Source organism: Wallemia mellicola (genome assembly GCF_000263375.1).
Source record: "Wallemia mellicola CBS 633.66 unplaced genomic scaffold WALSEscaffold_2, whole genome shotgun sequence".
In the NCBI taxonomy this organism is placed as follows: domain Eukaryota; kingdom Fungi; phylum Basidiomycota; class Wallemiomycetes; order Wallemiales; family Wallemiaceae; genus Wallemia; species Wallemia mellicola.
In genome coordinates this window covers 617,752-640,156 of record NW_006531959.1, presented here as the reverse complement: position 1 = coordinate 640,156, position 22,405 = coordinate 617,752, and the positions used below count along the sequence as shown (strand labels likewise).

At 38.9% G+C, this 22,405-nt stretch overlaps 10 protein-coding genes across 10 annotated transcripts; 5 read left to right on the top strand and 5 right to left on the bottom strand.

The window, feature by feature from the left end:
• Nucleotides 1-6: 6 nt before the first annotated feature.
• WALSEDRAFT_59429 (hypothetical protein) lies at nt 7-2,090 on the bottom strand. The gene is made up of 4 exons (XM_006956416.1): nt 2,019-2,090; nt 1,962-1,974; nt 1,795-1,911; nt 7-1,750 (listed from the first exon to the last, which is right to left on the bottom strand). Exons 1-4 carry the CDS (start codon nt 2,082-2,084, stop codon nt 60-62), a joined length of 1,887 nt encoding a protein of 628 aa, XP_006956478.1. The 5' UTR covers nt 2,085-2,090; the 3' UTR covers nt 7-59.
• Nucleotides 2,091-2,528: 438 nt separating this feature from the next.
• Nucleotides 2,529-5,016, top strand: WALSEDRAFT_53486 (hypothetical protein). The gene is made up of 2 exons (XM_006956415.1): nt 2,529-2,695; nt 2,744-5,016. The coding sequence occupies exons 1-2, from the start codon at nt 2,576-2,578 to the stop codon at nt 3,104-3,106; spliced, it is 483 nt and encodes a 160-aa protein (XP_006956477.1). The 5' UTR covers nt 2,529-2,575; the 3' UTR covers nt 3,107-5,016.
• WALSEDRAFT_67424 (hypothetical protein) lies at nt 2,745-5,016 on the bottom strand. The gene is made up of 3 exons (XM_006956414.1): nt 4,403-5,016; nt 3,597-4,357; nt 2,745-3,550 (listed from the first exon to the last, which is right to left on the bottom strand). Exons 1-3 carry the CDS (start codon nt 5,010-5,012, stop codon nt 3,266-3,268), a joined length of 1,656 nt encoding a protein of 551 aa, XP_006956476.1. The 5' UTR covers nt 5,013-5,016; the 3' UTR covers nt 2,745-3,265.
• Nucleotides 5,017-5,186: 170 nt separating this feature from the next.
• On the top strand, nt 5,187-5,737 carry WALSEDRAFT_62481 (hypothetical protein; the record flags this gene model as incomplete). Its single annotated transcript, XM_006956413.1, has 2 exons — nt 5,187-5,390; nt 5,441-5,737. 2 exons carry the CDS (start codon nt 5,187-5,189, stop codon nt 5,735-5,737), a joined length of 501 nt encoding a protein of 166 aa, XP_006956475.1.
• Nucleotides 5,738-6,147: 410 nt separating this feature from the next.
• WALSEDRAFT_59427 (hypothetical protein) lies at nt 6,148-8,052 on the bottom strand. Its single transcript, XM_006956412.1, has 2 exons — nt 6,872-8,052; nt 6,148-6,819 (listed from the first exon to the last, which is right to left on the bottom strand). The coding sequence occupies exons 1-2, from the start codon at nt 7,901-7,903 to the stop codon at nt 6,220-6,222; spliced, it is 1,632 nt and encodes a 543-aa protein (XP_006956474.1). The 5' UTR covers nt 7,904-8,052; the 3' UTR covers nt 6,148-6,219.
• Nucleotides 8,053-8,170: 118 nt separating this feature from the next.
• Nucleotides 8,171-11,326, top strand: WALSEDRAFT_59426 (GUF1 GTPase-like protein). Its single transcript, XM_006956411.1, has 4 exons — nt 8,171-9,074; nt 9,122-10,806; nt 10,853-11,123; nt 11,151-11,326. Exons 1-2 carry the CDS (start codon nt 8,288-8,290, stop codon nt 10,270-10,272), a joined length of 1,938 nt encoding a protein of 645 aa, XP_006956473.1. The 5' UTR covers nt 8,171-8,287; the 3' UTR covers nt 10,273-10,806; nt 10,853-11,123; nt 11,151-11,326.
• On the bottom strand, nt 8,171-11,409 carry WALSEDRAFT_56301 (ubiquitin-domain-containing protein; the record flags this gene model as incomplete). Its single annotated transcript, XM_006956410.1, has 3 exons — nt 8,171-9,074; nt 9,122-10,806; nt 10,853-11,409. The coding sequence occupies 2 exons, from the start codon at nt 11,407-11,409 to the stop codon at nt 10,335-10,337; spliced, it is 1,029 nt and encodes a 342-aa protein (XP_006956472.1). The 3' UTR covers nt 8,171-9,074; nt 9,122-10,334.
• A 100-nt stretch (nt 11,410-11,509) lies between these two features.
• Nucleotides 11,510-16,931, top strand: WALSEDRAFT_59425 (hypothetical protein). Its single transcript, XM_006956408.1, has 8 exons — nt 11,510-11,584; nt 11,631-11,873; nt 11,926-12,023; nt 12,070-12,706; nt 12,751-13,199; nt 13,246-14,688; nt 14,734-16,069; nt 16,114-16,931. Exons 4-8 carry the CDS (start codon nt 12,421-12,423, stop codon nt 16,839-16,841), a joined length of 4,242 nt encoding a protein of 1,413 aa, XP_006956470.1. The 5' UTR covers nt 11,510-11,584; nt 11,631-11,873; nt 11,926-12,023; nt 12,070-12,420; the 3' UTR covers nt 16,842-16,931.
• Nucleotides 11,549-14,688, bottom strand: WALSEDRAFT_43052 (HIT-like protein; the record flags this gene model as incomplete). The annotated part of the gene is made up of 4 exons (XM_006956409.1): nt 12,070-14,688; nt 11,926-12,023; nt 11,631-11,873; nt 11,549-11,584 (listed from the first exon to the last, which is right to left on the bottom strand). Coding segments are annotated over exons 1-4 (480 nt in total), but the record flags the coding sequence as incomplete, so codon positions are not given.
• Nucleotides 16,932-17,152: 221 nt separating the features above from the next.
• On the top strand, nt 17,153-22,405 carry WALSEDRAFT_59424 (hypothetical protein). The gene is made up of 6 exons (XM_006956407.1): nt 17,153-17,849; nt 17,896-18,527; nt 18,575-20,774; nt 20,825-21,205; nt 21,254-22,157; nt 22,208-22,405. Exons 1-6 carry the CDS (start codon nt 17,322-17,324, stop codon nt 22,375-22,377), a joined length of 4,815 nt encoding a protein of 1,604 aa, XP_006956469.1. The 5' UTR covers nt 17,153-17,321; the 3' UTR covers nt 22,378-22,405.

The window sequence follows — 22,405 nt, the reverse complement described above, 5'->3', positions numbered from 1 at the left end:
TTAAATGATAACGATAATTTAATCTAATGTACATTTTAATTTTTACAAACATCTAATATTTACAAGTATTCGCCTACGCTAGCTAATACATCCTCCCCTAAATTCTCATCCATCCACCCAAATTCTGTTATATCGAAAGAATTGAAGATATCTGTGTCTTGTGGCATCGGTGCAGCGACATCAAAACTACTTATATGCTCCACAATAGGTACATAGTTCGATGTCGGGATTACTTTTTCTCCTACATCGATAAAAATCCCATTCCTTTGGAGTGAATTACTCAAACGTTGTAACGAATGAAATGCCAATGGAATCCGTTTTTTCATTCTATTAAGTACTTCAATGAAAGTAGATAACTCCCCCTTGATCGATCCTCTCATGGTTGCGTCATTAGTCTGATTGTATGCTGCTATCAATATCTCAGCCAAGCCTACATACAAGCTTGTTACGAAAGCTGGTAGTTTTGATAGCTCGAAGGAGGTGTTGAGGAGCGAGTATATCACCGATAATGCTGATTTAACACATCCCAATAATCTCCTCTTAGAAAAGTGATCCTGCATATATCCATTATGCAAATTTATTAGAGCATTCAGGGCGATAACATGCGCGAAATAATTGTCGATGTTGAAATTACCGCCGTTGTAGTTTTCCCAACAGTCAGGCAGTTGTGACTGGTGATTTGTTAAAAGCATGTCCAATTCCCCAAAAGCGGGCAGTTGATTAGATGCTGATAAATTCTGATTCGTGACCTCCTGAATAGATTCATGAAGGAATTGATTAACCTTGTCCATTAAAATCGTTGATTTAATAACACATTGAAATCCATCCATATGTCTTTCTTCAAACCAAGATGGCGAATTGATAAATGGTCCTCGATCAAGTATGATAGTATCACGTGTCGCCCGAGCGAACACTTCACTAGGAACAGGTAAACGTAAAAGGATATGTCTTGAGCTAAGATTCCCAGGATATGCAACATGATCACTTGAATATAAAACATCAAATATGTAGAATAAAAACATCATTCTTTTTCGTTGCTCCTTATCAAAAGAGTTCTTAAGGGGTACCAACTGATGGCGCGCATTTGTCATACTCTGATCGATGTGAAAGCGCAAAGAGATCAATCCCCTCATACCCAATGCATTGAATCGATGCAAATTGATGGCTTTCCCTTCAGTTTTCATTAAATAAATAATGATCAAAATTGCACTAATTGTCTTCGCTTTTTCTTCGATAGTGTTTCTCGATACTGACTCGTCTTCTAAACATTGTATAGCTATAGAAGTTGCCATATCAAAGAAGGTGTTGTGATTCTTTGTGTAAAGAAAAATCTCATCATCTACTTCCGGATTACTTGTACGGGGAGAGTGTCTACTTGCACAAGCAAGTATTGCGTATATCAGTGATGGATGAGGGGCCTCTGGATGGCTTGATGGAAGTAAAACTTTCTGAAAAAAAGTCGGTTTGTGCAAATGATGAGCAACGAAAGGGCAACTATTGAAAAATGTGTCTACTAAATGTAACGTTAAATCTAAGGGTGGGTATGGCCATTCTATCGACGCTAATGAATTTGATGGTGGAGGCGTTAAAGTAGCATGAAACTGATGTGCTGGTGAAGCAAACACACCCGAAAACCCTGCTAAACTAGATGTCGTATCCATATTATAGTTATCTAATAGCTCGTCATCGGCGATATCATTTTCCATCGCCGGTGAGATGTGTTGGGATTCTAGTCTTTGTTCCAGATCACCTGAGATAGTAAATATCTAGACGGTCTATGAAACAACGACCTACGTATCCTCTCCTCTAGTTTCTGTACCTTATCTTTCCGTACAGCTGCATTTCTGCCCGATATATCGATGTATACACATTCCTTATTACCTTTTATACAGTTCCCACACGCTGGTTTCTCTATATAATGATAAGCAAATTGTTTTCCTATAAAATACCTTGTCACAAACCTCCATCACATCGCTAGATAACGTCAGATTAAAGATAGTAATAATGAATCAACTCACTGCTTTTCTTTTGCGGCAACTCAGACACGCCTGACCTCTTTTCAGTGTATTCTCATTTTTTGGCATCTCGATAATGACCGCAAGAGGTAAGGAAAGAAGAATAGGGTGGATGTACAACGCCTAGAGTAAATGATCTAGTTATACATTAAAATAATTTAATAGCTTATTACCCTCATTTCAGCCAATAAAATACCAGCGGTGAGATCCCGTAAGGACGTACTCCAATGAATAAGAATCGTTAATCTATAAACCTAAAACATTAGAGAATTCTCTGTTCATATTGTGCAACCACCTATTGAACTATAAAAAGCCCTGAATCAGTGAGCTACTGCGCGAATTGCGTAATATGTGAAGATAAAGATCTACTACACTATAATGATATGAAATTATGTGCTTGAAACGTTTATAGAAATTTTATCTCTAATTCGTATAATTACTTGTTTAGAGAGTTTGTTCGGCTAAGACAGTATCTGTGCCGAACTGCTTGTTTGAAGCGTTATCACTATTCCTAGACTTCCAAGAGCAAATTAAAGTAGAAAAAAGAATCTAAAGTCGCAATGCGATTGAAACTTAAGACTAGTCAAACAAGGCTGGCTGATATACTTAAGAATACAACTCTAAGGGAGCAATTTATAGACTATCTCCAGAATAAAGAGAAAAGTATAGAGAACTTAGACGTGAGTATTATTACATATATACATATATCAAAAAATAACATTTATTAGTTCGTACTATGGTATGAGGACTACAATCGTAGATTTCCGAAGACTCCACTCGATCAACAAAGAGTCGAAGTCGACAACATATTACAAACCTACTTTGACGGTAAATCACTATCAGAACTCAATTTAGACGAGGATGTCAAATTGACTACCCTCAAGAATGTCAAACTTTCTTTCGATAACAGTACGACGATTGATCCGTTGACGTTCAAGCACGCCTACGATATATGCTTTCATCTAATAGAATCATCTAGCATTCCAACTTTCACGTCTCTTCATCGTAAAAGACCTTCATTGAGGAACTTTTTTAATCTCAGACGCAGCTCTTCCGGTCAATCGCATTCATCTCGCACATCAGCTATATAGACTCGCTTCAAACAGTTTCATAGACTTTATTCTCGTTTTGTTGAAAAAGATATCCATATAGAGTTACTTGTTAAAGAATGACTTGTTATTTGTTAGCTCTGATAATGTTCAAAATCTGCTATTATTGATTGATTGTTAAAATGCTAATTTAATTTACAATTATAGTGGCCTTAATTCCGGCCTCAATGAGAGTGACGATCGACGTGAATGAATGGGTGATGACAAAGGACTCATCTGTAATTGCGGTCGAAATTTTCCAATTGGTGATTGTGAAGTTGTATGATTTAACAAAGGAGGTAACGATATCTCCGGTGTTGGTTCTAATGATGTTAAAAGGAATGGTGACGATATTTTATTATCTTTAGACTTAGCGACCTTCTCAAAAAGCGCCTCAAGTTGCTTTCTGTAGGTTTCATAACACATGAGTGAGTATATTTTTACGTACTAATAATATCTTAGTAGTGTACGTTACTTAATAATAGTTACTCACATGTGACTGAATAACGTTGTATACTTCAACCTTATTCAAAGCCAACCAACAATGCCAAAGTTGAATACGTTCGCGATCAAGTTGACAAGCTGATTGTATACGTGTTAACCTCCTCAAATTGATCTGATCCCAAACTTTCTGGTCTTCGTCTGATATATAGATCGGATAATGCAAAAAGGGATCAGCTACTGATATTTGAGAATTTTGCGAATTAGTTCGATTTATAAATGAATTTGAAGATGCAAAGCTAGCTGATGATGCTGGTAAATCACTAGGTCGCACCGGAAGGTATGCGACCTCGCAGTTATTATCTAATTCGAATATAGACGCCGGTGGGGTATTGTCTACTTCACTACTGAGATTTGTAGAATTGGCCGATTTTGGTGAATTTGGTATTTTCAAATGAGAAGAAGACCTCGCTCGTGTTCTAATAGAGTTCGCTTGATTGGACTGCAATTGAGATTGTGATTGCAATATTGGCGCATTGGCCGGTCTTTTCCGCAATCTAATCCATTTTCTTCTTCTAACATAAGAGAACGGGCCACCGCATTGTGTCCATCTGGAATTTTTGAACCAAGTATTGTATTCCCAGCCAGCTTCATCACGTTTGCGACGACAAGACATATCTACAAGCATATGAGGATGTACCCACTCCCAGAGGGGATCTGGTGGTTGGATAGATTCAGGTGTATAAGGCGAGGGTTCACCTTGAGAATTTGTATAGGGTGCTGGATCTATGGGGAGGAGTGATTTGAATGAAACTGATATATTAGTTAATAGGTGTATCACTATATATAATTACCCACAATAACCTGTTCCAAAGAGGAACAAACCTCGTTGATTCTCGTAGAGGATTTCCATTTCGTACACATCAGTGTCTCTAAAAACATCTACATCTGAGCTCGACGCTTGTGCACTGTTCAATAAAAATGATTCAGATGGTTGCCTATCCATCGTAGTCGATCTCGTACGTTTCATTGAGAGGAATTCATCGTTTACTTCGGTTATAGGGTTAGCAACCGGTTCAACTGATGTGTTAGTGTTTGTTCGAAATCTTCTAAGGTTGCTGAAGTGACTGTTACTAGTTCTAATCCTAGATGGAGATTTATAGAGTGGTTCAACAGGCGGCGGTGTCCAATTTTCGTTTGAAAGTTCCGGAGAAGCGAGTTCTAACTCAGGAGATTTGTTGAGAGCCTTCAACTTCTTAGACTTATTGAAGGTGTATTTGGCATCTATAAGACGCTGCAAATGTGATTGTACCTCCTTCTCTGTATCCCCTGTAGGGGTATTTCGCTGACGGGAACGTGATCTATTGCGGTTTGATTTTGAGGCTCTGCTCGCTCTATCGCTACGTTGATTTATATCCTTCAAATCATCTTTAGTTAGCGGTGAAGACGAATGCCGCCTTATTTTCATTAAGAGCTCCTTCGGCTCTGAGATGACAGTTATGAACTAAGGAATTTCGATTAGAGTTTCTTATAAACGACGATAATATAATGTAAAAATAAAAAATCATTCTGTCTATCAGCCAAATATGCCGTTGTGTAACTTTCTACAAACTAGCCGATCGTCATGTAATCTCATACTACAATGAACGGAAACACGTCGTCGATTTCACTCTCATCTGAGAGCTCTACGTGGCGAGAGAGGTTTAAGAAGTTTAAACAGCACAGGGATGCTAAGACAGTGCCTGTTTTGCACTTCCAGACAAGTACCCCTCCGCCGGCGTCCCTTCAGCTGCCAGCTCAAAAGACACCTAGTCCAACGCGTGTTGATGAAGCATCCATCATTGACGTGCGTCGGAAATACTTCAATTACTTTCTCTCATAATGACGTCGCCACAGTCTTATCAAAAACCCGAGCAAGAAGATCTTTATCTTTCTAATCATCACAGATCATTCTCTCCAAGCAGCTTATCTGTTCGTGAGCCTATAAGTTCGAAGGAGTGTCTACAGCGTGCAAAATTTCTCAAAGAAAGAGCACACGATTACTTACAAGAATCAAGGATTCTCCTCGACCGTGCAAGCGTTATGGCATTTGAGGAAGCCTCTAGATCCCATGACAAGGCCCTCAGGCGTGAAGACTGGGCAAGAAGAGCAAAGAAGCACGCGGATAGACTTGAGAATATCATTATCAAGTAGGTAGCAACTAAGTCTCTGCTTATTGGAGACATAACTCATTGGAATGTATTTTCTGTCATCCAACAACTTGTGTCAGTGTGAAGTTATGTAGAGTCAAAATGCTGACACTACGTGCTTATATGAAATATTTATGGAAAGATAAACACTCACTTTCCAATGTGTGTTTAATTAATGCAATATAGGCGACATTCAGTACATATGATGAAGCCTTGTAGGTTGTCTCTTCCTAAAAGCGAACCAAAACTCTGCCACATAAAACATTTCCAAATTATTCACTATATGGATGAGTTCCTGTTAAACTTTAACTGTACTGTTAGTCTTGATGTTTTTGTTTGGCTGCAAGAACATTTTCAGGCTTTGAAGCCAGTCGATCGTCGAGATACTTTCAAAACATACCCATATAAAATCTCAGTTATTTTTGTGTATAGCTGTTATACAAAATATTAGCTGCTACAAACCCAAAATTAAATAAAAATATCCTTTTATGCATCTAACGCCCTCCTCGCGTCGTCATCTAAACCTAAAGTCCATTTTCCATTCTCATCGTGGACTGTTGAATCAATATCGACTATCAGATCGCTCTGTTGCGAAATGAAACTTGTATCATCTGGGTGTGACTGCTGTAAGAAAGGAGCAGTTACATCTCCTAACAAATTACTTTTGTTCGTTTGTATATTGGTATTATTTGGGAATCTTACACTGTCGTCTAACGATTTGTATCTATTGATAACATCTTTTTGCTCATCGATTACGGCTTGTTGACGATCAACTAAGCCTTTTAGTTCATCTATGGAGTTGAAAGATCTCTCTAATTCGTAAACAACCCCGTCATTGTCCCTATGCAGCGCTCTTCTTAAGGCTGCGACATATTGTTTCTCCTTGGCAAGATCTTGTTTTTGGACTTCGTTTTCCTCGACGAGATTATCAACTTCCTCGAGTGTATCCCTCAATTGGTCTTCTAATGCGCCCTTTTCTAATCCATAGCGACTTTTCAGTGCGTGGAAGTCAGACTGTGTATCTACTAGCAATCTAAACAATTCTTGTTTAGATAATCTGTGCAGGTTCAGGCTAGTATCACCGTTCTATGTCATGTCAGTAAATACAACGCACTGAAAATCAACTAGGCAGACTCACACCGGCACCGCCAATACTAGTGGTTGAAGTAGATGGGGTCATCAAACCAGGTGAACCGTACATCGTATTCGTGATTGGAGATGTCATACTAGCTGCACTACATAAACTAGACGATGAAAGTTGACTTTGTTGTTGTTGTTGCGACATCCTTGATCTTGACAAGTTGCTATAGCCCTCTGGGTAGGTCAATGATCGCCTCTCATCGTGATGTTGAGTGGATGGAAGATTAGCAGGCATACTCATTCTCTTGTTGGTGCATTGGGTAGGTGTACTAGTCTCCATTTCCAATTGTGCATCTGGCATCTTAAGTGGACTATAATTATTTGAACGGGGTGTAGGAGTGATGACTTCTGGTTCATCTACAATAATTGATGGATTGAGAGCTACTGTTGTGGAAGCTGATCGCGGGAGTAAATTTTGTCTATCCATCAAGGCTTCATACTCTCTATCCAACTCTGATTGCTCCTCAAATGAAGGTTCTTCTATCGTTACAGCCAGGCTTTCTACTGTTGGTGAAGTGTGATGTGTGATACCACCTTTATTTGATGTATTGAATTGTGTTTTCTCTGCCATATGCTTTGAACCTAATACGCTTGGTTTAGGTGTAGTCAAGTCTGAAGATACAGACGACAATGAGTCCCTACTAGCGAGGTAATCTTTCATTCTTTCGAATGTGGCCTTAATGTCTTGAAGTGAATCATCGTTTGATTGGCTGTCGGGTATAGTGGAGCGTGACATAGCGGCATTTTTGTTGAGAAAAGTTTCTGATGGTTGATATAAACTAGTCGTACGTTTTGGTACGTGGGGTGTAGTGTTGCTGGTTCTGACGGATGAACTGATAGAGAATTTCTTTGCAGGTGTCACGTCGGCATATGGGGGTGGATAGTTGCTAGCACTGTGCCTGCGATTTACGCTCACTGGAAGCGAACTCGGAAGTGTAGTCCTTTTGTTTAGAGTAGAGTTTGAAGCCTTGGTGAATAGATTTTTGAAGGAATTATGGCTAGACCTCTTTACTTGAGTTGTATCCGTCATTATGTGCTAGAGTGAGAAACCAAGCGTGTATTCTTTGGCTGTCTTCCGAGCGAGAGATAGTGATCGGTGAATGAATAGGCCAATCGAGATATGAATACGGAGCTAAAGCCTAACGCTAAATATTTAGACTTTGACGCGCTAATTCGTCGATCGATCGCGGATTCAAAAGAACGGCTCTCCAGTAAATTTCAAGCTGCTCGTTTCTGAGAGGCTAGAACGATTGCTCCAATATCGGTAATTTTTTGTTTTATTGTTATTATACTATTAGCAATTTATATCTTTTTTACTTTTTTATTTCTTCTCACAGTTCTTCCTTATCAACAGCCACTTTCTAGAGATTCACTATAGACGTCATCCTTTCTTTTCTTCTCTTTTAGCATTTTTATGTCATTTACCTTCAAATTCCTACTAAAGTCGGCAAGTCCTCGGCTACCATTCCTTAGGTCGCAACTGAAACGCAATTTCTCAACTACACATTCGAAATGGATCAATATAGAGGATTTCCCTACAGAGAGGATAAGGAACTTCTCTGTTGTAGCTCACATCGATCATGGGAAAAGCACATTATCAGATCGTCTACTGGAACTCACCGGCACGATCAAACCTGGTCAGAATCAGCAGGTTTTAGATAAGTTAGAAGTTGAGCGCGAACGTGGTATAACTGTAAAAGCAAATTCTTCTAGTATGGTATATAATCACAATGGTCACGATTACCTTCTTAATTTGATCGACACACCCGGGCACGTCGATTTTAGTTATGAAGTTAGTCGTTCTTTAGGAGCTTGTGATGGTGCATTATTGCTAGTCGATGCTACACAGGGTATACAGGCTCAAACGCTATCTGTATTTGATCTGGCAAGTCAAAGGAATCTGAAAATTATACCTGTTATCAACAAGATAGATCTCCCAGCTGCTGAACCAGAGAATGTCATTGAACAAGTAGCCTTACAGTTCGATCTCGATATGGATTTAGCTTTGCCAATTTCAGCAAAATCTGGTCTCAATGTGGAAAGTGTGTTGCATGCTATCGTTGAACAGATTCCACCGCCACCAGCATCTAACATACCATTACGTCAACAACCTCTCAAAGCACTCCTCTTTGACTCCTATTTTGATAAGTTTAGAGGTGCAGTTTCGCTTATCAAATTGGAAAGTGGAATGGTACAGAAGGGTTGGTACCTTTATTCTCAGATAAGCAACAATTAATAGTCCTCATAGGTGATGTTATTGTTTCACACCATTCAAAAAGTAAATACACAGTTACCGAAGTTGGTATACTCAACCCAGACGAGAGGACAACGACGCACTTACAACATGGTCAAGTGGGCTACTTGGTTTGTGGTATGAAAGAATCTAGTGAAGCACATATTGGTGATACAATTTATAAGCAATCTATGCTAGTTGAAGCTTTGCCAGGGTTTCAACCTGTTAAGCCAATGGTTTTCGCTGGTGTTTTCCCGGTCGATAATAAAGATTTCATGCGCTTAGAGGAGAATGTCAAAAGACTTACTCTTAATGATCCAAGTGTGACTGTAAATAGAGAATCCTCAAACGCGTTGGGTCAAGGATGTAGGGTTGGTTTCCTTGGACAGCTTCATTTAGACGTATTTAGGCAGAGATTAGAAGATGAGCATGATTCGGAGGTTATCATAACTGCACCAACTGTGCCTTACAAAGTCATTCAAAATGGTAAGGAGAGAATAATTAGAGTTCCTTCAGAATTTCCCGAACCATCAGAATTATCGAATAGAAAGTCTTCCCTATTTGAACCATACGTGAATGCTGAAATTATAGTACCCGATGAGTATCTCGGAAATGTAATAGAATTATTATCAGAACATAGAGGTGATCAAATTGCCTTCAACTACCTTGAAAATTCAAACCCACCTAGAGTTCACCTCAAATATCATCTACCATTAGCAGAAATTGTAACTGATTTCTACTCAAAATTGAAATCCGCTACTAGTGGGTATGCATCATTCGAATACCAACAAGCAGATTACGTGGCTAGTGATCTTGTCAAGTTGAATATGGTTATACATCACAGGCCGGTTGATGCACTCGCCATGATTGTACATCGGTCAAAATCTATGGAAGTTGGTAAACACTGGGTTAAAAAACTCAAAGACGTTATCCCAAAACAGCAATTTGAGGTTGCGATACAAGCTGCTATAGGACAAAAGCCAATAGCTAGAGAAACAATCAAAGCTATGCGTATGAATGTCACAGAAGGTCTCTATGGTGGTCATTTTGATAGAAAACTAAAAAAGCTGAACCAACAAAAGCGTGGTAAAGCCAAACTTAAGATGAAGGCAGTTGGAAATATTCATCTCCCTCAATCCGCTTTTTACGATCTAATGAAGAGCTAATTGTATTTATGCATATCTTTATAGATATATACTAGATTATTTATTTAACGCGGACAAATGATTTACATTGAGAAAAGGTATTCGACGGCTGCATTGACATCCCCGCCCGTTGCCATCAAAGCTCTGATGTTCTTTTGGGCATCGGTGAAACCCATACCTGCTAATTGGGATAACTGTGTTTCGAACCTTTCCTCTGGCGGTCTACTATCGCTGCTTTGAGGTTGTGCACCGAATCCACCAAATCCTCCTAGTCCTCCGAGGCCTCCAAGGCCACCTAATCCACCTAATCCACCAAGACCACCTAAACCGCCAGCACCAGCACCTCCTAACATATTTTGAAGATTTTGTAAACCAGCTAATGGATTCTCCTGTGATTGTGATTGTTGTTCTTCTTGTTGCTGTTGATTTGGAGGCTGTCCTAACGCACCAGGAGGTGGGAAACTTTGACCACCTCCAGGTGGACCACCACCCATAGATCTCTGCATCTGCATCATCATTCGCAAAGTTTCTGGATTGCTCATCATCTGACGGAAGCTGTAGTTATGTCAATTTAACTATGAAACCCATCGTAATAACTCACAATGGTGACTGCATCGTTTGTCTCATATGTTCGCGTCTTTCTGGTGGAAGACTAGCGAACTGAGGAGAACTCAAAACTTGATCAAGCATAGCTGGATCACTCATCATTCTAGAGAGTGACTCTGAAAAACCGGGTGAGTTCATTAAATCTTCCATCATCGTTGGTGATGTAAGATCAACACCTTGTTGGCTTAATGCACCTGCAACTCTTGTTGAACCGAGCTGCTCTATCAAGCTGTCATGAGCGCCTGCACCAGTGGCGAGTGTTGATGGTACGCCGTTATTCTCAGGCGTTGATGGCGCTGGAGTTGGTGCAGAAGGTGCTTTTGGTGCGCCCTTTACTAAATGTACTGTATTTCCAGATGCAATGTTGTAAGTGCTCAATTGTTGCTCATCTTTGAGTACTTTTCCAGAATAAATCAATCTTAGCCTATCTGCTGGATAGTCTGAGTTTATTGACTGGATTTGCTCCTTCAATTCTAAAACAGTTTTCTCTGCGTTTATTTCTATTGGTATTTTCGTATCATTCGATGCCCTAATTACAAATGAGAGTGACATGATGGACGTTATTTAATAAAAACTTATGGTAGAGATATAACCTTCTAGCAAAAATACTTAAAACTGTTTATATCTCTAATCGAACTATTTTCATTACAAGGGAGTGTACAACGTTAGATAGCTTACGTCATCGCTATACGAAATACTGGGACAGCATTTCTGCTTCCTTATTCATCTATTACTCTTTTTAGTGACGTTATTTTTTGTCAATCCCCTCTCACCTCCTCAAGTGTACGTGGTTGGCGGTCAGAATCCATTTTAAGCTTCTTCTCCCTCACAAGTTGCTCTAGATCTCCCTGAATGTTGTGCTTCTGTAATTCATCATATATTTGATCATTTGTAGGAAAATCTCCCGGTCTTCTAGGTAAAACGTGTATATGGGTATGAGGAACTGTCTGTCCTGAGTCAACGCCGTCTTGTATTGATAAAGTAAGAGCTGTCGATTTCCAAACATGCTCTACAACCTATAAAATATCAATTCAGCGGATATCTCCTTTTATAGCCACCAAAACACACCTTTCCAACACGCTGAGCAGCTTGAAATAAATCAGACACTTCCTCCGGAGACAAAGAAGTGAATCTATCTACGTTTCTCTGTGGTATAACCAAAACATCTGATTATATTAGTCCGATATCACTCCTAATAAGTTAATAACGCACGTCCGGGTACTATCGGCTTTAAATTAACGAATGCAGCTGATAGTTTACTCCTATAAAACGTCTGTGAAGTGACGTCGAACTTGTGGAATAATTGTTTATTCATGGATGTTGAAAGGCAGGATAATTACTCATTCAAATAGAATCTTAAATATCTATACTATATTATACTATAATATTACCTTATGAATTTATCTCTGACTATATTACGCCATCTTTAAGAAATTCATCCAAATCTTCGGTTTTGGTTTATCGTTATCTACAGTCATCAAGTATACTTTTTAAAAATACGCCGAAATATATCAAAACGAATCATAAAGATAGTAATCTAGCACTTCAATAACAACTTAGTTGATGGCTGGATATATATTCCCATCATCTCCCAAAGAGAACTCCAACTTGGGGTCATCTCTGCCGGAAGATGATACTAGTGGCAGCTCGGGAAGCCAACAGGGTCAGTCTGATACAATGTCAAAACATCTACCTTCTGGTTCGTCCTCAGAAGAATTTATTTATTCCAGACGTCCTGGCGATCTCCGCAGTGAAATGTACTACTCTTCGAAGCAATCGCACTCAGACTCCACTCCACAAAGAATAGAGCAAAATGTAGCCACGGATGACCCAAATCTCCCTTTACCTGGTAAGTTGACAAATCTTTTATTGAACACCCCTAAAACATTACAGGAGAGCGCACAGATAGAAAAAATTCAGGCCCGTCTCAGTTGGTAGCAACAGGTGATCCAGTTGAAGATTATCCAACTCTCGAAGAGGAGAAACAGCGAGAGGATGATGCTGTTAGTAGTGGCGCCAGCATGTCTGTTGGTGCAGATTATGGCGACGACGACAATAAATCATCTTTATCATCTTCCCATTATAAGTATCGCACAAGCACAGCTGCAGAAGCAATGCAGACACATATCGAAACAAGTCGTAAAAAAGCCCAGCAAGAAGATACTGATGATGACGCCAGCACAGCAAAACAAACTTCTAGTCAAATCACTAGTGAAACCACTTTACCTAAGTACCCTGCTTTCTCTCTTAAAGAGACTAGCGATGGATTTTATATGCAAGTTGGACAAGATAAATTACAACGTTGCGAAGACGAGCCCATTGCGACACCCGGAACAATACAGGTGGGTTTATAACGACTCAACACACCTCAGCTAACCATTTTCAAAGAATTTCGGATGTTTGTTAGTTATCGAACATGATGATAGCAATGTAAGGGTCGTGCAAGCATCAGAAAATGTTAATAAGCACCTTGGTGGCTTATCTGTACGCGATTTATTCCAACTTGATAGCTTTATGGAGGTGTTGCAAGATGATGGAGCAGGAAAACTCTACGATGTACTCTATGAGTTAGATGAAGAAACTGATTTACTACATACATTTCCCTTGTCGGGTAGAGGAAAGAAAGGTGATGGATGGTATTGTTGGTGCACTGCTCATCTAGCGAATAACACAGCACCTGTAAATGATATAAACAACGAAATAGGTAATTTCTCCTCTGGAAGTAAAAAACCAAGGATAATATTAGAGTTCGAACCCATTCATGATCCAGCAGCAAAAGAACAAATAAGTACAACATCAGTACCCAGAATATACGAAGATATTCATCCACTCTATCCAATAAATTTAATTAAAGAAGAGTGTAAGTCAAGTGGAGACACAGTCAAGAATATGAGCGACATATCAAAGACTATAACAAATACGGATAGCACCAATGAGACTGCCAAGCCTGTAGATAACGCTCAAGGAATCACAACTATTAAATCTGCTGACAAAGACGAAACGAATGAAGATTACAACGATGAACCTTATTGGTCGCTCGGTCAAGATGGCTTCGCTACTCTCCACGAGATCAGACGCTCAACGATTAGCAAGTCTCGTCCACTTAGAGTTCTCCAACGATCAGCTAGAACACAGAAGGCGTTCGATACGAAGTTACAGGAAGAGAGAAACAAACTAGAAAATTCAGGAGAACTCGAAAACACAATAAAGAAAGAGGAGCTCAACAGAAACCACTTACAAGCAAAAATTAGACGCCATATTAACAATCCTGACGGTATTAGTTCATTGGACGTTATCACACTCTGTCAAGATATCGACGCGCAGTTGTCAGAAGCAGCGGAAAAATCCGTCGAAGATCTTTATGATGTTATAGTCGGAATTGCTAAGGATATCACTAGTTTTGATCGTGCGTTACTGTATAAGTTTGACAGTGAAGCCAATGGCGTTGTCGTAAGTGAATTGATGAATTGGCAGTGTTGCAAAGAGATATTTCATGGTTTACATTTTCCTGCTTCTGATATTCCAGCTCAAGCAAGAAAACTCTACGTAGACACTAAAGTCAGGCAGCTCTATGATCGTGACGCACCGACAAGTCAAGTCGTAGTTAGGGACAAGGAAGATTTGAAGTATCCGTTAGATATGAGCGGTTGCTCCCTTAGAGCTATGTCTCCTATTCATATCAAATACCTCAAAAATATGAACGTCAGATCGTCATTATCAATTAGTATCATTACGCAAACTTCTAAGGGAAAATCGCTATACGGCTTGGTCTCATGTCATTCCTTTGAATCAGAGATGCGGGTTTCATTTCCACAGATACAGATGTTAAAGGTAAGTACGTCGTATTAAATTTTAAATAACTAACAGCACTTGAAGATGTTTTCTGATATTGCTTCTCGTAATATCGATACAGCAATATATAAAAGCCGTTTAAGAGGTCGTGAATTAATGTTGAAACCAACAGACATGGGAAGCGGAAGTATATTATCAGATTCTAATATCGATTTGCTTCGGTTGTTCGATAGTGATCATCTGCTTGTTTGCTATAATGATAGAATGAAAATATTCGGCGATGAGCAACATCATGATATTATTAAATATGTTGGCCAGTATCTCCAAAATATGAAATTCAAAGACATACACTATACTACAAAAATGGATAGAGATTTCCCTGAAATGAAGTTAGGTAAAAGTCACCAATTATCTGGATTACTTTATATACCACTTGGTAACAGCGAGAAAGAGAGCTCAAATGAGCATTTTATGGCATTTTTCAGATATGGTCAATTGTCTAAGATTTCCTGGGCGGGTAATCCAAGTGAAAAGACGACTGGTAGTGCACCTTTACAACCTCGATCAAGTTTCAAAAAATGGACAGAATCAGTTACAAGTACATCTAAAGATTGGCAATTAGACGAACTAGAAAGTGCTTCAGTTTTATCTACTGTTTATTCAAAGATCTTGGGACAAAATCGAAAGAGTACAAAATCGAAAATTTCAGACTTGCTCATGTCTAATGTAGATAAAGACTTCGAGCATGAGTTGAGAACACCATTACACCACTTCTGTAGTTACTTAGATATGGCACTAGAGAAAAAGGGTGGTGTATTTGATAAAGAAACACGTAAACATCTCAAGAAATCAAAATCGAGTGCTCAAAGTATGCTTTATGCTGTTAATGATCTAATTTCTCTCACCACTCAATCGGAAGAGGTTGCTGCTTTGAAGGCACCATTGAATTTCGTTTCTGATTTACTCAGTTGTGTTGAAAGCTTTAAACAAGAGCTCATCAGTAGAAAAATATCTATAGAAGTTGATACCGCTGAAATGAACCATCCATTCATCGTTTCAGATTCCAGGAAGATTAGATTGATTATCAAAAATTTACTGGAAAATGCTATAAAATACAATCACGAGAAGGGTAAAGTTTTCATCAAGGCATCTTCGCTTTCAGAAAATAGTTCTGATCCAGAGGGAACTTCGGCTATTGTCTTGAAAATTGAAGATACAGGTTCTGGTATTTCTCAACGTAGGTTACAAGATATGTTCGCCAGTTTCGAAAAGTTAGAGAACGTCAGTGGAACGGACAGTGATTTAACTACTTCGTCTATTCCAGAAGGCTCTGATAATGGATCATTTGGTAAAGGTTTGATTCAAGTTGCAAGATCTGTATCACAACTTCAAGCAAAGATGACCTGTTCTTCCCATGGAGGTGTGTTTTTTGCGTGTTTTCTAGATCCTATTGACAAATTTCAGGCAAATACACAAGGTGGCAGATTACACTACCTCTTAGCCACGCAAGTGAAAGTGATATCGAAGATCTTAATGGTACAAATTCATTTTCAATCAGCGATGAGTCTTCGAGCAAACACACTGGCAAGGCTCCTTCAATTATGCATCGAAACCAGCAACCTCATGAGGAGAATAACAGTACATTGGATAGCTCACAAGTGGAAGGCGCTAGAGTGAAGGACTATGCACCTGATTTAGCACAAGATATCAAGGATAACCTCACTATAGGAAAGGACACTACGCGACTTATAGCTTGCGATGATGATCCTATCAACAATAGAATTATAAAGCGCAGACTGAAGGATATAGATGTTGTCTTAACTGCAAATGGACAGGAAGCAATTGATAAGCTTTTAGAAGGTGAAAAGTTTGATCTTCTCTTACTGGATTTAATGATGCCAGTTTGTGATGGACATGAATGTGTAAAACGTATAAGGGAATATGAACAAGAAGGTAGATCATTTAAGAGTAACAAAGAGAAGAGACGATTACTCGTCTTTGCATTCTCAGCATCTATCACTCCAACTGATCTGGACAAGTTGAAATCTCAAGGTTTTGATGGGTTTTTCCTCAAACCACTGCATTTCGCAACTTTGAATAGCATCATTGAATCCATTAGCAATGACGAAGATTTGGAAAAGTTCAAATACAAAGATGGCAAACGCTTCGAGAAAGGTGGATTGATTGATTAATTTTCTTTATTAACATCGCAAGACAAAACACTGCGATTGTTGCTTTCTATAAATTTTTATTATTATATTTTTGTATTACGCATATATTATGTATCGATTATCCAAAAATACGTCATCCATTTTGATTGATGATGTACTCCAACGAGTTGGAGGATTTGAATATAGAGAGATAAATATATATGAATATGTGTCCTTAATGCGTTCTCATTTTTTTTTTCTTTTTTGGGGGTTTTATTTTTTTTTAAAAAAAAGAAAATCATGAAAATCTCGACAATCTCCAAATATTTGGTACAAGGAGGCAAATTGTAATTTGACTAAATAACGCGTAATTCCATAAAACTAATAAAATACCATATTCAAATAATTCTATCATATTTTCATTCTTCTCTATAAATTAAAAATTCCAAAGATAGCGATATAGATCGACGCCGATCACTTCTTGCGCACACACTACAATCATCATCCATAGATCAAAACAAAATGAGCGAGCGGGAACAATATGTGTTCCCAGTACGCAGTGTATTTAATAATGGTAATCCTGGTTTAGCTGAGATCACTGGAGATATTCCAGATGCTCAACCAGGAGATAAGGAGGAGAGAGATGGAGATATATCTAGTCATAGTCGACATACTAGTTCATCCATTCAGTTGGATACATCAGATAGTGATACTTCGAAAGTTGATAAACCTACAAAATCACCAACTACTTATCACGCTAATTTCGATAGGCGTAAAGGAGGCAGTGAGAAAGTTAGCTCATCTGTTGGCCATGACAGACCAGCTCCTAGGGGAATTGACAGAAATGTTCACCTTAATGATCCAAATCAGCCACTCCCGGAGGACGAAGAGATCGACACACAACCCTCTTCAAGTGACCCTTCCAGTGCTGATTACGGACCTACAAAGCAAGAAGAAGAGAAAAGAGAGCTTGATTACGTTCAGAGTAAGATGGAATTATCAGAAGAATCAGCTTCCACAGATAGTGAAAGTTCTAACCTTAGTACTAGAGCAAGTATTCATTTTCATCCATTACCCTTTACTAATACATAATCAGAAACAACCATCGACGGCAGCTGAAGCTATGGATTTACATAAAGACAAAATGAACAGGATAAAAGATCATAATAAGTCGGACCTTTCTTTGGAAAGCTTACCCTTCAATTCACCGGAAGACGAATCTTCCATAAGTTCACTAGCAGATGAAGATGAACAATTACCTACAACACGTCGTTTCAAGTATTTCGAAGAGGAAGGTAATTACTTTTTGAGAACGCATCATCAATCAAAGATGAAGAAATGTGAAGATGAGCCAATAGGACGTCCAGGTGCTATCCAACCATTTGGTGCTATGATAGTATTGCAAAATGATGACAACGGTAACTCACTGGTACGTCAAGCATCTGAAAATTGTCCTGAAATTATAGGATGTTCACCTGAGTTCCTTTTCTCACTTACTTGTTTTACAACTATCCTTGATAATGACAGTAGACTTAAAATGAGGGATGTTTTATTCGACTTAGCAGTCGCAGAAGACTCCGATTCAGAAGGCTCGTCGGATGAGGGCGAAAAAGAGAAAGCTCAATTTTTTGGCATTACGGGCCGTGGAGATGACAATGTCGATGACCAGTACAGTGAGAGTGAGCTATCTGCGGAAAGTCAACATAACAACGTCTGGTCTTGCTGGTGGTAAGTCACATCTTTGCAATATTAGCATCTTCTGACAAGTACAATAGTGCCGTTCATAAGCCTGACTTACCACGACCTCTCAACTCGCATTATCCTCCTCCAGAAGAAGTCTTTGGTAAACAGGGATTATTCATAATTGAACTTGAACCTGTCGTGTCTTTAAAATATCCAGCCTACGTAGATGAGGTTTCAAAATTACCTAAAGAGTTTGACAATCGCGATGCCAGGCCAGCGGAATCACTGGATTTAAACCTTAGTAATAGTGACAACACACCAAAGTCAGGAGCTACACACGGTAGTGGTAGTACGACAGCTGCCTTGACCTCAAATTCAGGTGCTGATAGCAAAACTGGTACGAATTTGTCAGGCGACACCGTCCATGCTGTACCGAGTGCTGGTGGTGGTACATTTCACTTGGAGACTGGTCAGCAACAAAAACAAACTCAGAAAGAAACGAAGCAACGTATAATGACTCACGAAGCGGAATTTTCAGCACATGGCAATGATAGTGTTTCTATTGAGGATATACGTCGAAGTACGACAGCTCATAATAAACCCCTTAAAACGTTATTGAGGATTAGGAAAGCTGATCGTGCACATGAAACTCGTCAAAGGGTAGCTACTTTACTTGAAGATAATAATAAATCAGATGAAGATGATGAAGCCGCAAATAAACGTCGCAAAGCTCACAGAAGATCACAAGCTAGAGCAAAGATTCAAAGAAACATGTCTATGCCAGGAAGTTTATCTTCGTTGGATGTTGTCAGTCTACTTGGTGAAATCAATGAACAACTTAGCTCGGCGGATAATATTCAGGAGTTATTTGATGTCACTGTTGGTATTGTAAAATCTTTAACTCAATTCCACAGAATTATGTTATACCAATTCGATCCTGAATACAACGGTAAAGTCGTAGCTGAGTTAGTTGAATGGCAAAGGATGAAAGATCTCTACTATGGTTTACACTTTCCAGCCTCTGATATTCCCCCACAGGCCCGTGAATTATACAAAACAAATAAAGTCCGTCAATTGTATAATAGGGATCAACTTACAGCAAGAATGGTTGTAAGACACAAAATCGATTTGGCCTATCCTTTGAATATGTCACATTGTGCTCTAAGAGCAATGTCACCTGTACATCTCAAGTACTTGGAAAACATGGATGTGAGGGCATCTCTCTCAATAAGTATCGTGGCCTTCGGTCAGTTGTATGGTTTAGTAGCTTGTCATAGTGGTGGTGAAAATGGTATGCGTGTAACTTTCCCAATGCTACAAGTTCTCAAGTTACTGTCTGATTCAATATCGCGTAATGTTGAGAGACTGGCTTACACTCGTCGTCTTCAATCAAGGAAGTTGATTTCAACAGTACCATCAGATACCAACCCCGGTGGTTACATCGCTTCAACGGCATTTGATTTACTTAGTATTTTTGACGCTGACTACGGCCTCTTGTCGATTGGTGATACAATGAAAATAATGGGTGAATCAGACCGAAGCAGGGAGATAGTCGCTATTGGTGAATTTTTGCGGATGAAAGGCTTCGATCAATTAGTATATACAAACAATATCAGTAAGAATTTCCCTGAATTGAAACAGTCGGATAGGAAAGATGCGTTAGCTGGATTACTTTGTATTCCATTATCAAATACTGGTAGTGATTACATATGTTTCTTGCGGAAGGGTCAACTATCATCAGTCTCATGGGCTGGTAATCCTAACAAAAACGATAATGAAGCTTTACGTCCAAGGGCTAGTTTCAAGAAGTGGACTGAGAACGTTATTCTATCAGCGAAACAATGGGAAGATGAGCAACTCGAAACAGCTGGTGTTTTAGCTGTTGTTTATGGTAAATTTATTGAAATATGGAGACAAAGAACAGAAGTCAGCAGATCTAATCAGCTTTCTCGTATTTTGTTGTCAAACGCATCACATGAAGTTAGAACACCACTCAACCATATCATAAATTACGTTGAATTAGCATTAGAAGGTACATTGGATCCCGAAACTAGAGAAAATTTAGTTCGTAGTAGAGATGCCTCAAAGAGCTTGTTATTCACTATTAATGACCTACTTGACCTTACGAAGGTTGAATCAGGTCAAGAAGTTCTGTTTAATGAACCAGTAAACTTAAAACACCTCGTCGTTGAAACAGTTCAAGAGTTTCATCAAGAAGCGGAAAAGAGAGGTCTTACAGTCAAGGTTGATATTGAAAAGTCTTCAATTCACGTAATTAGTGATCATAGGAAGGTATGTTAAATCTTGTTACTCATTGAAACTTCCTGCTCACTTAAGTTTAGCTTCGCACTATTTTTACATCACTTGTCAGTAATGCAATTAAGTACAATAAAGAAAATGGATCTGTTGGTGTTACAGTAACTGAAATGGAACAAGAATCAGATAGTAGAGCAAATATTGCTCTTGTTGTACAAGATGATGGAATCGGTATCAAGAAGAAAAAGCTTGAGGCATTGTTTACAGGATTCGAAAGAGTGGAGCAACAAGGTACTGAAGGAGGAAGTAGCGATAACAGTGATGTACACCTTGGTTTAGGGTTGGCTTCGTGTGCAAGAGCAATCGAGCAACTAGATGGGCAGTTGAAGTGTTCTTCTGAACCTAACAAGGGTACCACATTTACAGTGATTATACCATTTAACCTACCAGATAAACAAACTATGGATGTGAGTATATTTATTCAAATTGATAAAGCCACTAAACACCAATATCAGTCAGCGTCTAATACTGAAAGTTCAGATAGGTCTGAGCGTTCATTTAGAATTCGCTATAAAAATAGGATGCCAAAGAAGGTAAACGCTGGCAGTGAGTCAACAAACCAAAGCAACATTTCAGACGAACTTGATCATATTGGACAACAAGTCAAGAGAATGGAAAGGAATGAACTTGATTCATTTGTTGAAGCTCTTGCTCCTTCATCAAGAACAAACAAAACCAACTCAAAGAATTCAAAGAATTCTTACGGTTCCGGTAAATCCGCTGCGCCGAATGTAGACGTGAACCAACAGCAAAGTACTACGAATGGTTCAAACTATGCTAGTAGTAAAGATAGTGCGGGTAGTTCTAAGAAGAAATATCGTAAAGGACGATTCCAAGTACAAGACAGCGCTTATCCGATACGCGCTGGCCCGGGACAAGCATCATCCATACCTCAGAGTGATATACATTCAGTTTCAGAAGACATTGATGGATTAAGAATAAACGATACTGAAAGTGTAGATAGCAGAAACCAGTCGACTGCAAAAACACATTCGGAATATATAGCAGATGAAAAGCCACCTAGAATTATCTACATAGATGATGACCCGATAAACCGCAATATACTCAAAAAGAAGTTAACTAAAAATGATAGAAGTATAGTTGAACTGGCAAATAATGGTGACGCAGGTGCACAAGTTGTCATAGAAGATGAAGAAGGTTTTGACATTGTTCTCATGGACCTTCTCATGCCAATAAAGGATGGATATGAGTCTTGTAAAGCAATCAGGAATGCTGAGAAGGAAGGAAAAATAAAAAGTAGAATTTGGCATGAACTAAACGGCCGTCTACCGATTTTTGCTGTCTCTGCATCTATATCACCAAGTCATCATGGCGTTCTCATAGAGAGTGGATTTGATGGTAAGTATATCTGATTATTATCATCATAATTACTAATGTAACCTTCAAAGCTTTCTTCACTAAACCGATCAACTTCGATTTATTGAGTAACAGACTGATAGCAAGCTTAATAGATAAAGAAAAGTACTCCCAAAGTGTATATAATGAGGAATCTAGGGAAAGTTTCGAAAGAGGAGGTTTCTTAAGAAACATACAAACGTTTAACGACAATAACATATAATTTTTTTTTTGCTTAGGGTATGATTTTT